General features: G+C 52.9%; 1 protein-coding gene and 1 long non-coding RNA gene across 33 annotated transcripts in view; one reads left to right on the top strand and one right to left on the bottom strand.

The window, feature by feature from the left end:
* Positions 1–13,119, bottom strand: part of RERE (arginine-glutamic acid dipeptide repeats) — a 340,184-nt gene that overhangs the window by 9,592 nt on the left and 317,473 nt on the right. For 11 of the 32 annotated variants that reach the window (XM_083628418.1, XM_083628429.1, XM_083628421.1 and 8 more), the window contains 5 exons: positions 11,161–11,325; positions 9,962–10,081; positions 7,502–8,871; positions 6,331–6,553; positions 4,801–5,524 (listed from right to left, as the gene is read on the bottom strand). In XM_083628418.1, the coding sequence (XP_083484544.1) occupies positions 4,801–5,524; positions 6,331–6,553; positions 7,502–8,871; positions 9,962–10,081; positions 11,161–11,325 (2,602 nt within the window). The remainder of the gene's footprint in view (positions 1–4,800; positions 5,525–6,330; positions 6,554–7,501; positions 8,872–9,961; positions 10,082–11,160; positions 11,326–13,119) is intronic. The other 21 variants (XM_083628446.1, XM_083628422.1, XM_083628443.1 and 18 more) reach the window with 9 other exon arrangements.
* Positions 1–13,119, top strand: part of LOC310769620 — a 343,443-nt gene that overhangs the window by 236,547 nt on the left and 93,777 nt on the right. The window lies entirely within an intron of this gene.

The raw sequence follows: 13,119 nt of genomic DNA, 5'->3' as shown, positions 1-13,119 counted from the left end.
GGGAAAACCATGGAGAACCAGGGCTGCTGGTTGGAGCAGACAATACAGAGCTAGATGGACACAGGGCCTGACTTGGTATAAGGCAGCTTCCTATGTTCCTACATCATGATGATGCTGGGGACTGAACTTGGAAACTTCTGCTTGCAAAGCAGGGGCTCTGGGCCCTCCATTAAGACAGGGATAGCCAACATGGTGCCCTCCAGATGTTTGCTGGACTCCCAACTCCCATCATCCCAGCTAGCATGGAAAATGATCAGAGGTGATGCAAGTTGTAATCCAGCAACATGTGAAAGGCACCACATGGGCTATCCCTGCTTTCAGACATAGGAACGGAAGACACTGTTCAACCAGCTTAGTAGTCCAACCAGCGTAGTACTACCTACACTGATTGGCAGCAGTTCTCCAGGGTTTCAGATAGGGAGCCTTTCCCAGCCTTACCTGGAGAAGTGGGGGATTGAACCTGGGACTTTTCATACGAACAGCAGTTGCTCTACCGCTAAACTATGGCTATTCCCCTTCCAGCATAGAGGGGCAAATGCAGCTTGCAAAACACTGAGCAAGGCACAAGGCCTGCCTTTTTGTATACTAAGCTATCCCCGCATGCCCTTGGATCTGTCATGTATGATCTAGCTGAGATCCCTGCATTGCAGGGGGTTGGACTAGCGGGCCCCCAGAGTCCCTTCCAACTCTACAACTCTATGATTCTACTATTTCTTTTGAAACCAACTTTATCACTGAGTTTCCCTGAAACACAGAGCGAGCTTTCTTCTTGAGAAAGCTCTCTTGTAATAACGCCTTGCCTTAACCCAGAAAGCAGGGGCAGATTCTCTCCATCTCTTTTTAAATGCAAGATTCACTTTGTTCTGTCTGCCTGCACAAAAAGTACATCTGCAGTCTGATACATTTATGGAGATCAGTACATTCTGTACTGCGGGTGGGGAGGCTTTTGTTACTGACCTTGGCTGCGAGGATGCACACACGCTCCCTCCCCTCCCAGTGTCTCATTTAACTCCACTGTTATCATCCCAAGGGGGAAAAACAATTCCAAATCACCCACCTCAGTATGCAAAAGAAAAGAAAAGAAAATTGGGGGGGGGGGATGACACCAATGAAACCAGCAAGCTCTACACCAACGGCTCCCCAGGGTTTTAGGCTGGGGTCTTTCCTGCCTGGAGATGCACTGGGGAGTGAACCTGGGACCTTCTGCATGCAAAGCAGCTACTCTGTCCTGAGCCTGGCCACTGGTCCATCTGACTCAGCAGTGTCTGCACCAGGGATCTTCTACCTTTTCAGATCCCCACTTTTAACCCAAACATGCATTTGGGGACCCATTTCTTAACCCTTTACCATACATCTGCATGGTAATAGAGCTCATGTTGGATCAGGCCGTGACCCGCGAGTGGGTCCTGACCCACCAGCTGAAGATCAGTGGTCTACACTGACTGGCAGCAGACCTCCAGGCTTTTTGGCAGGGATCTTGCCTACCTGGAGATACCAGCGAGGGACTGAGCCTGGGAACTTCTGAACGCAAAGCAAATGTTCTGCCACCGAGCTACAGCCTTCCCCTTAAGACGTAGGAAGCTGCTGTGCCCGGAGTCAGGACACTGGTCTCTCTAGCTCAGCACTGTCCAGGACTGGCAGCGGCTAGCCAGGGTTTCGTACGAGAGTTTTTCTTCCTTGGAGATCCTAAGGGAAGACACTGAGGATTCAAAGCAAGTGCTCCACTACAGAGCTACAGCCCTTCCTCGATTTTTTTTTTGGGGGGGCATGGAAGGTGTTGGTGCTGGGAGTAGTATTGGGAGATATATCAATATATTACCCAGGACTGGTATTGGGCGGCGGGGGGGGGGGGGGGGGGAGAGATACCACTGGTGAAACCACCATCACACTCTGCCCCGGCAGAGGGAGAAATAAACTGCATCAGCGAGTTGCCGATAAAGCTTCTTCTTCCCTCCTTCTTCCTCCCTCCGCTTCTTTAAACTGCTTGACTGAGGAGCGCGCTGCTGCCCTCTCTTCAGCAAAGTACTTTTACGGAGACAGAGGTGGGATGGGAGCTCCGTTAGGTGCCCGCCCCCCAGCTGAGAGAGCCCTAACCCCGCTCCTGCTTGCACTTGGGTAGGAGTGGGATTGGGGCTGCAGCCTTGCTTGGCTGCCTTCGTCTGGGAGGGGGTGCTGCGCCTTTCCTCCCAGAAAGACAGAGCCCACCCTCTGGGTGGAAGGCAGCCAGGCGGTGTAGGGGCTCTTTGATGCTGCTAGCAAGCAGCACACCCACACAGGTGAAGGCTAAGGCAGTCAAACGCACAGAGCCTGACAGGCTTAGTGTGCTTGGCTACTGCCGCCTGGTCTGTCTTCGGGGAGTGGGGGGTGAATGAGCAAGGTAGCTTGCCTGCCCCCATGCCAGCGGAGGTGGAGGCGGCCTGGCCAAGAAGTCCCAAGATCCTTGCTGCTCGAGCACGAGTGGCAGGGACACTGGGGCTGGCTCTGTGGGGGGTAGGCGGCCTCCAGCCCCCAGCTGAGCCTGGTCAAGGAGCCCTGAGTCCCCTGCTGGTTTCGCACGGGGGACTCTGGGCTGCCTCTGCTGGGGGCAGGAGACTTTCGGGCCCCCAGCTGAGCAGCAGGCTGGGGCCAGCTGTATTTGCCACAGCCCGCGAGGTGCTTACATAAAAGCGCCTCAGCTCCCATAGGGAGAGCTGTGGCAGTTGCACCCGGCACCTCGCTGGCTGGGGCCAATGCAGCTTTTTTACAACATTGCGGTTTATCGCTAAACCGCAACGTTTGGCTGGCAATACACTGCAATGTTGAAAATCCAACATCGTGCAACCCTAGTTGGGAGGAAGCAGGTTGAAAGTGCCCTTTAAGCAAGCACAGGGATTTAGCAATGGAAAGGCAAGCAGCGAAGCCAGCTCCTTGCCTATGCTTATGTGTGCGCGCATGCACACATGCACACACACACACAACTCCGTGTGCATGCTCTGGAGCCTCCCCATCTCTCTCTAAACAGTTTATATTGGCTACAATTTTCTCTAGGTGAGACAAACCATGGGAAATATATTAAACATGTGTCCAAAGCAGGGAGGATCACCTTCTAAAAAGAGCAAATATTGCTCGTGGTCAGCACTCTACGAAAATACATGCAACTCTCCCCTCCCTAGTGTTCTGCCCCCACCCAGAGTGTCCAGGAAACAGAACCCCAGATACTGTAAACAGCCTCAGTTCTTTAATGGGAGAGGAGGGAGGGGAGTGGTGTTTTCAATTCTACCCCAATGGGGAAAGCAAACTGCTACACTTGGAGGTTATGTTACGGGGGGGGTCACCCTCCTCCTCCTGTGATGCTGGGTGTCTTGGGCAACGTGGATCCTGCTGGAGGGATGCATCATGGGCTCTGTGTTCAGGATCCTTGAAATATTAAAGTCTTGTCTCCCTTCCTGTCATCACTGGCGGGACTGTGGGTTTTCTCCAACTAAGTCCTCCTCAGAGCAGAGCCATTGAAACTGATGGACATGACCAAGTTAGGCCTACTTACGTTAGCCGTGTCCATCAGTTTCAGTGGCTGATGAGAACTTAGTTGGGATACGACCCACTCATTTGTTTCAAGCTGTTCTGAATATTTTTTTAAATTGCTGCAACCAACCCTGGGAACTTATGGGTAAGGGTGGGGGGCAAGAAACTGAAATGATGATGCTGGACGTTCTGCTAGAATAACACACTTTTCAAGAACGATCAAACCACCACAGAGCTTCCCACCCAGTCTGGAGCCTGTTCCTACAATGCACATGCACCAGTTTTAACCACTACCCACTGCAGCACTAAAGACTGGTGTGTATCACCAGGTGTCACACAGAAGAGGCACCTTCCTTGAAATGGGTCAGGGTGCCAACAGAGGTGCAAAAAGTAATCTAAACTGGAGGGCAAGAATACCCCACTTTGCATGATTCGTTGTCCTCCCTGAATGCCAGCCCTCTTCCAAAACATTCTACTAGAATGGAGAGCCTACTGAGCTCAAGGACAGATTATAGCAGTAAAAGGAGTAGAGAGTGACAGAGGACAGTGAACTCGGGAGACCTCGCTGCAGTCAGAGGGGGGTAGGGATTACACAGACCCCAGCTTAAGACACACGTTAAGGACAAGTGGGCTCGTATTTGAGATCCTGAGTGCCTCTCTGCTCTGCTCCAAGGCTCCCTTGCATAACTTCTCCTAAGCTGGAAGCTCAGCAACGCGGCTCCTGTTAAGTGACCCCTGACAGGAGAAGGAGCTGCGCTGAGTCCATGACAGGAGAGGAGACCTATTTTTTAGTGCAGGGGACCCTGCTGGCCTCGCTAATGCCCCGAGTGGTTGTATCAAAGGCATTTCACATCAGAAATGTGCTTCGCAGTTTCTCTTAGGTTTGCCCTTAAAATGTTCCACCGTGTACATTTTTTCTCGTTTGGATGGTGAGGATCAAGGCTAAGTAAATAAAGGGACTTCCCTCCACAGGCTTGTGGTGGTTCAAATTCAATATGGTCCTCTCTGCATCACACTAGCGCTGAGTGCATCACTTCAAAATGCTCCTGTAAAAATGCTAGCGTTTTTTTTTTACTCTGCGTAAAAAACAACAAAAGACTGCCTGCAACTTGAAAACTAACACATGAGTGACAGAAATTCCAGTTTAGCTCTCCTAGGTACACTACTTTTTTTTTTCATTTGCTGGGAAAAACGCTCCCCCAAAGAAACAGGCGGACCCTCCCCACCCAGCTCAAAAAGAAATGGACGGCATCAGGGGCTGCACACACAGCATGGAGCAAACCGCTGCTACAGACTCACCTTGATGCAGCGGGTCCTGTTGATGGAGGTGTAGATGCGAGTGTATATGCGAATGTTGGTGATGATGCGGGGTGACGTTGAACATCTGCAGCCGGGCCAAGGGGTCGTTGGTGAGTGATGCCATCCGCTCCGCGTGTATCCTCTCGGCGGCCAGTCTGTCCGGGTAGCTCATTTCAGGCCGCAGCTGGGGGCCTGCCAGAGCAAGTCTCTCCCGCTCCAGGGGGTTCAAGCCCGGGTGGAAGGATGCAAACGGGTGCGGGCCCGCCGTGGGAGGGATAGTGAGGGCGCCGTGGCGGGCAAAGTGCTCCATGGGGTTGGTGGCGGGGTGAAGCGCATCGAGTTCCGGTGGCTTCACCTCGAAGCCCGGCTTCATCCGCTCCCGCAGCTCCCTCTCCCGCAGCTCCCTCTCCCGGAGCTCTCTCTCCCGAAGCTCCCTCTCCCGGATGGTGGGGTCCACGTTGTAGAGGCCGGGCATGTGGTAGGCCAGCAGAGGGTCGGTGGGGTTGAGGGGCACGAAGAAGGGGTGGTTGCGGTTGGTGGGGGACATGACGTGAGGCCGCGCGTACTCGCTGAGGGTCCGTAGCGCCGGCGTGTCGGGTCCAATGTACGGGGGGACGGCGGCGATGGTGGTGGGAGGAGGTTCGAACGACGGCCTCATGTGAGTTGGGCCACTCAGCTGGGATTCTCCAAGACGTCCTTCGTGCGATGAGCTGGATGATTTCTGCTGTACCAAAGAGGGGAGAAGAGTTTAGTAGGGGAACTGAAAACAGGCACTCAGAAAAGAAGTTTTGATCATTTGCAAGTGTTGGGGAGGCTGCAACCCTCCAGGTGTAATTGGATGACAAATCCTGACATTCTTGACTGTGAGTTGTCATTCTGCACTGTCTGAATAGTCCTCAGCTTGCCCCCCACCCTAACCGCTGAAACAAAATTTCTCCAGCTGCTGCAGTTCCAGGAATTTTATAGGCAAAGCTCCTCTTTGACTGTGGAATTAAGAGTACAAGAAGAGTGGCTGCTGGATCGGGTGAAAGGACAATCTAGCACAGCATCCTCTTCTGACAACTGGCCACCCCAATGACCTAATGGGAAGCCCCCAAAGCAGAACTTGAGTGCAGCAGCAGCACCAACTGGGATTCCCAGTATATGGAATTCAGAGGTGTATACTTCCTCTGACAATGAAGGAGGGGTGAGCACCCAAGCTTCCATTGCAGGATCAAAGGTAGTCCCCAACCAAGTCCACACAATGCTAATTCAGGGCACCTGCCCTCTGCTAGCCTTTTGTTGCATGCCAAATAACCGTCTGAATCATGCAATCTGAAGTGGAGGTGAAGGGGCAAAGAGGAAATCCTTAATTCAGAGCAAGGGAGCAGGAAGGACCTGCCCCCCCCCTCAAGGCCACAGGGGAGCAGCGAAAACCCTCACATGCCAGGCCTGTGGAAATGCAACCGGACATCATGCAACCGCAGCCTCCGTTGGGCTCGAGACCCGCCTGGATCACCCCCTCACGGCTTGACAGACAGACAAACCTACCGCCGCTCTTTCAGCTTCTCTCTCACGCTCACGCTCTCTCTCCCTCTCCTTTTCCTTCTCTTTCTCCCGCTCCCTCTCTTCTCTTGCCTTCTGCTCCGCCTCCCTCTTGGCCTTCTCAATGGCCTCCTCGCGCTTCTTGGCCAGCTTGGAACCTGCCAGCGGCGTGAAGTACAGGTCTGTCCTCGCGCAGGAGTTGTAGCCGCGGTCCAGGTGCTTGTAAAACCTGGCAGCAAAGAAACCGGGTGGGGTGGGGTGGGGTGCAGGGAACAGGGGACACAAAGCAACCATAAACATTTTGAGAAGCAGGAGGCAGAATGAGATCCACCCCCCACCCCAACAGCCAGGAAGAAGTTTCCTTGTGCAACATATGGGGGGGGGGGGGACTCTGGTAAAACTGGTAAATCAACAGATGTTGGGAAAATAAATGATTACAAAACCATGCAGGAGAGGAATACTACCCAACCCAGAGAATCAAAGTAAGTTTTTTATATACATGTATACTATACACACACACACACACAAATGATTAATCCAAGAGGACAAATCAATATCGCAATATGCTTTGTGCTGTGCAATCTTTCAAGAGAACATTCTTTTTAATGCTCTTGAGTTTTCCTTATGTAGAAGTAAAACAGAATCTAAAGAGGTGTTCTACAGCCTCAAAATGCTGTACATCCCTGGCTCGTATCTCACAAATTTTCCATGCACCTTTTTATAGTTTTCATGTTGTAGCAACCTGGGGAACTTTTAGAAGACCCTTATGGCTAGGATGGGGAGGAGAGAAGAGACTCTGTGTGATGCTGCTGCCATTTTAGCAATTTTCCTGTGATCCTGGCCCTCAGAGAGCCCCTTTAAGGCTGAAGAAGCCAACATGGTGCCCTGCAGCTCCAATTCCTATCAGCCCAAGCAAGAATGGACAACCATTAGGAATGCTGGAAGCTGCGAGGCCAATGGCACCTGCAGGGCAGCATTATTGGGTGCACCAGTTTTAAGGGGATCCCAAGCTCTCCTAAGAAGGCCGCCTGATCCACAACTGCAGGTGTTCAAATCACCAAACCATCATTCAATGTGGTGGTAGTGAGGGCGTTATGAATGGGCAGAGGTGGAAAAAAGTCCCACTAACTTTTATACAGGTGGCAGTTTCCCCAAAGCTGCCCATGCCCTCCCTTACCTGGCTGACTCGCTGGCGTGGCTTGGCGTGTCCACCACTGTCGGCGCTGGTGATGGGCTCCGGGGCGGGGGAGGCGGGCTTTCCGGCTCCTCCGCCTCATCCGGAGCCTCTTCCTTGATCTGGATGGGTGGCATCGTGCAGGGCGTCACCACGGGGACGTTCCCAGCGCAGGCTGCCGATGTGGAGCCCGTTGCCTGAGGAGGGGCGCTGGGCACGGAAGGCGGCGTGGAGGTCGACGGGCAGGAGGGAGGCGTGATGGGTGGGGGCCCCCCGGGGACAAACGGGTGCTGGGGGAAAGGGGGCTGGGGAGGTACCTGGTGGAGGCTGGAGGAGGAGTGGCTGGCGGAGGGAGGGAGGCCCTGGCTTTGCGTCAGGACAGGGGGCTGCGCCGGGGAAGGCTGCAGCGGCTGGCTCTGGGGCATCAGCTGCAAGGGAGGAGGGTGGGCGGAGGGCGGGTGGTGCGTGGAGAGGGAGCTGAGCGGCTTCAAGGCTGGCGGTGGCGGGAGGTTGGAGTTCATGGAGAACGGCGAGGGCCCCGCGAGATGCTTGTGGGACGGCGGCATGGGGAGCTGAGGGATGGGGGTGGTGGGAGGCGGCTTGATGTGGGGCATGGTCAGAGGGGCCGGGAGGAGGGGCTGCTCTCGTGGCGGCGGGGGCTGCTGCTGCAGCGGAGACGGCGCCTGCAAGGGGGGCTGCACCGACGGGACTTGGAGTGCTGCGTGGGGGTGGGGCACAGCCTGGGGCTGCAGGGAGACCTGAGACTGAGACGAGGACGAAGGCAGCGGGGGAGGCTGCGGCGCGAGGGGGAACGGTTGGGCAGGGACCGGGTGAGGCAGGAGCGGCTGCGCCTGGAGGTTGTGAGGGAGGGGCTGGATCTGGCTGTGGAGCGGAGGCTGGGGGTGGGGCTGGGGGACGGCGGGAGGCTGGGGCTGGCTGGAGGGCACAGTCAGGGGCTGCAGCGGCGGGTGAGGAGACGGCAGCCTCTGGGGGTGCAGCGAAGGGGCCTGCTGGATGTGAGAGTGGGGGGGCACCGGGGCCTGAGGCTGGCTGCTACCTGACTGGGAGACGGATGGGGAGATGTGGGGAGGCACCGAAGAGGGGAGGCCAGAGGTGGCTGGCAGTGGCAGCTGCGCTGAGACAGGGATGGAGGCGGGTGTGGGCTGGGCCAGGCCATTGGACGCCTGCAAGACTTGCTGCTGGGCGGACGAATCCGAGTCGCTCTCATTGTCCTGGGGGCTGGGGATGCTGGGCGAGGTGCTCCGGTTGTCCTGGTCGATGTCCTTCGGGTCGCTGCTGCCCTCGTCATTCACGCTGCGGCTGTCAGAGCTCTCCCCCTCACCTTCAGATGGGGAGTTGGGCCGGCTGATCTCCTGTGGACAAAAAGCATGGAGGAAACGTTAAAAAAGGTGTTTAAAAGGGTGTGGCTTATGGACACTGAGTGGCTTCCCAAATGCCGTTTGTGTGGGAAGGGCTGTAGCAGAGTCACAGAACCAGAGTGTAGACAACACTCAGCTATATGGGCCAGTCGTCTGCCTTAGTATAATGGTATTTCCTATATAACAGCCAGGTTTGGGAGTAGACAACAGGGGGCATTCAGGCCAAGCGCAAGGCACTTGTTCCTACTGTAGAAATTCTAAATCTTACTTGGTATATGGTGTGATCTCACTGGGTAGTTTTCCTGTGCGGCAAGCTCCACTGAAAAGGAAGGAGCTGCACAGCAGCATGTGCTCCCCAGGGTGGCCCCCACACAAGAACTTCTGAGTGCTCTGTGGATCATATTTGCCTGCTTCCCACTCTGCCACCCTTAATCACAGCATCATTGAACTGGAGGGGACCATGAGGGGCATCTAATCCAACCCCTGGCCATGCAGGAAACCTTTGCCCAAAATGGTGCTCAAAAGAATGGCCCAATGTTGAGACCCTTGGGCCCCAATATTATTTTTTTATCCTTTCAAGTAAATAAGGGCCCTGCTGGAGCAAAAGGCCAATCTAGTCCACCAGCTGCCAACAAGGATGCCTCTGGGAAGCCCACAAGTGGGACATTAAGACAACAGTCCTTTTCCTGCCACTGCTCCCTAGCAGAGAGGGATTGCTGGCTGGACACAATGATGGTTTAAAATCTACCTTACCAAAGGCCTTGCCCCAAAGGTCTATGTCAGGCTTCCTTGATCTTGGCCCTACAGATGTTTTTTGGCCTACAACTCCCATGATCCCTAGCTAGCAGGACCAGTGGTCAGGGATGACGGGAATTGTAGTCTCAAAACATCTGGAGGGCCAAGGCTGAGGAAGCCAGGTCTATGTCATCCAGAGCCGGCTAGGCCCACAAAAAGAGAGGCACATGCATGTCAGGGTCTCTCAAACACATCTTTTGCCATGTGATGGCTGGGGGCTGATGGGAGTTGCAGCCCAAAACATCTGGAGGAAGGCAGATTGGCACAGGCTGCTCTAACTGAGACCTACCTGTGTTTTGGTTTTCTTGGCGTTGATTCGGTCAGGCTCCTCGGTGTCAGATGCTGCCTTTTCTCTCTGTCTCTTGGAACTCTTGAGAGGAGATGATGCCTCCTCTTTTATCTTCTGCTGCTGACGGGAAAGGAGTGGCGTTATTAGGGGAAAGCGACAGGAGAACAAATGGGAGTTCTTGTAGCCTGCCTGCAAAGAGCTTTATACGGATGACAACGGAACAGGTTATATTTCTTGCACAGCAGGATGGGGGAAATTAACGGTGTAGGAGTCAACCGCCCATGCTGTTGCTTTTCAAAGCAGATCTGTGTGAATTCCGAGGCTCTTGGGAAGCCTGTTTGGGGATTCCACAAGGAGACCAAATGCAGCCTCAGGGGACTGCCCTAGGGTGTGCCCATGAGGACCATGTGATTTGAGGAAGGGTCTTAAACACACAAGGGTGGTGCTGTGGGTTAAACCACAGAGCCTAGGGCTTCCCGATCGGAAGGTCGGCAGTTTGAATCCCTGCGACGGGGTGAGCTCCCGTTGCTCGGTCCCTGCTCCTGCCAACCTAGCAGTTCGAAAGCACATCAAAGTGCAAGTAGATAAACAGGTACCGCTCCGGCGGGAAGGTAAACGGCGTTTCCGTGCGCTGCTCTGGTTCGCCAGAAGCGGCTTAGACGTGCTGGCCACATGACCCGGAAGCTGTACGCTGGCTCCCTCAGCCAATAAAGCGAGATGAGCGCCGCAACCCCAGAGTCGGTCACGACTGGACCTAATGGTCAGGGGTCCCTTTACCTTTACCTTAAACACACACATGTGTGACCAGCCACATTTAGGAATTCTGTATCGAAACAGCAGGGGTTCCTCAGCAGAATGGGGGAAAGCTTTCCTTAAAATGTTTTTTTAAAAAACAAACCACTGTAGGGGATGTTGGCAAGTGTGTGGGGACCTTTAGCCTTCCAGTTACTGCTGAGCTGCAGTTCCCATTGTCCCTCTGGCCATTGACCATGCTTGCTTGGGCTGACAGGAGTTGAAGTTCATCAACATCTGGAGAAGCCCCTGGTTCTCCACACCTGGGATACAGCATTAGACGCTGCGGGGAAAGTTCTAGCTTGGATGTTGATGCCACCCACCTGCCAAGTCTTGGCCTGAACTCTTCTCCGACGAGTTACCAGGAAATGGACCAGAGAGCATCCACGGGAAGAGCCCAAACTCACCTTGGTGGACTTCTTCACCGAATCCGCCTTGCTGTCATTGCTTGAAGTGCTGGCAGCGCTGGGGGAGTTGCGGCCGCTGGACCGGATGTCTTCGTTGATGGGGGAGGCTCTACCATCGGGGCTGGTTGGCTGCTTTTTGCGACCGCTGCGTAGTGTCGACATCTGCTGGTTTAAAGAGAAGGACAGGAAGCATGACAAAGGCTGCCTCTGGGTATCCCTACAGAACTTTAGCCTCTCACCCATTGCATTTCCTCATGGATGCCATCTTTGGTCAATCAGCCTTCCTTTTAGTGGTACTGGATGGTTTTCACACCAAGGAACTCTCAGAGATGGGTCCAAGCTAAGTTAGCGGGCAAGTTAGTCACCAACAGCTTAAGTGCCATGGATTTCTCTGGGGCCAAAGTATGACCAGCTGGGTCTGGATCCAATTCTCAGAACACAAAGTCAACTCCTTTGTGCTCCCCCAGACCCCATCCCAGCTGTGGGCCCTGCAGATGCTTTGGATTACGATTCTCATCACCCCAGCTAGCTGGGGATGGGACTCATCTAGAGGGCCTCTGTTGGCAAAGGCTCCCTTATTATCCTAAGTATCACCGGCAGGAAAACAGGACACTGCTCTACAGCCACCGTCAATTCTTCTCTTTCGATTTCAGCTTTGGAGGGCTGAAAGCACAAGGCCACTGGTGTTCTCCCCTCAGAGCGGGGCAAAATGCAAGAGGGACACCCCATTGTTTTTGATGGTCCAGGCCGCAAAGGAAGAGAGGAAACACAATGAGCAAGCTAATCACGTACACCTAGTATGTTTACTCACGGGGTAACCACTGGCAGGTTATGTATTCATAAGCTAATGAAGCTGATCTGTTCTGACTCTCCTTTTCTTCCCTGAGAGCAGCAAACTCTGCACAGAGTAAAACCTTTTGCACTGAATTATTGTATTATTGTATTGTATTTCCTGATGGAAACTGGGCAGCTCAACAAAAACCTGGACCAGTAACACAAGGCCGCCTTGCTCTGTATTTCTTGTGATATTTGGATGCAGCCAGAGGATGGGCACCCGCCTTGCTTCTCAGATTTTAATAGCTTGCCCATGTTTTTTCAGCCTTTCTCTGAGCTGTGACCCATTCATTCCATCGTGCATGTTAAAGATTTATTTTCCTGCCTATGGATGATATGCTTTGGCTGCTGTTTTATTGGGTGTGCTTTACAAGTTTATTGTATGGATTTTAATGTAATGCAGTATCTCCCACACCCCATGATTTTATGTTGAACTTTGTGCTCTTAAAAAAATATCTCAGTCACTTGAAGTCTCCTAATGCGGCAAGTGACTAATGAATTGGAATCATCATCTTCATCTTCTTATGAAAAAAGAATTCATGTAATCTAAGTTTTAAAAATACACTGAAATAATAATAGTAATTAATCATAATAATAATATCACAGCCTTTAAAAGTATTGTAAAAATATTATTGTTATTGTTATTATTATTCCATCTTATATAAATAATTGGTATAATAAAGGTTTTTAAAAATACAGAGACACAATACAAGAGAGCTGGTCTTGGAGGGTGGGGAGAAGGGCTTGGGGGCAGCCCATGGTTTTCCTGAAACAACTGTGAATGGCTTCTGCAGATTTCTGCTGTGGCGGGAAGATTATGCAGCAACAATTAGCAGTGTTTCATCTGCTCCCTTCCTAATTTAGCATCTGTCTGGATAATGAGAGATCATTAAAAGGAAGAAAAAAGAAAGAAAGAAGATGAAGCCAAATCAAGGAGCCGACAGTGGAACCTGACAAGGTGTTTGGCAGGTATCTTGATGCGACAAAAAAGGGGGTTGCTTAGACGTAAGCAAAGAGGAAGCTCAGCGGCCAACAACCCCAACCAGTCAGTGCTAATGAGAAGCTGCACCTAAAACATTATTCCACCTTCCTCTGCCTCTGATGGCGTTGGGAAGGGGAGCCTGC

This window comes from Podarcis filfolensis (genome assembly GCF_964270895.1).
Source record: "Podarcis filfolensis genome assembly, chromosome: 8".
In the NCBI taxonomy this organism is placed as follows: domain Eukaryota; kingdom Metazoa; phylum Chordata; class Lepidosauria; order Squamata; family Lacertidae; genus Podarcis; species Podarcis filfolensis.
This window is presented reverse-complemented; position numbering and strand designations above follow the sequence as displayed.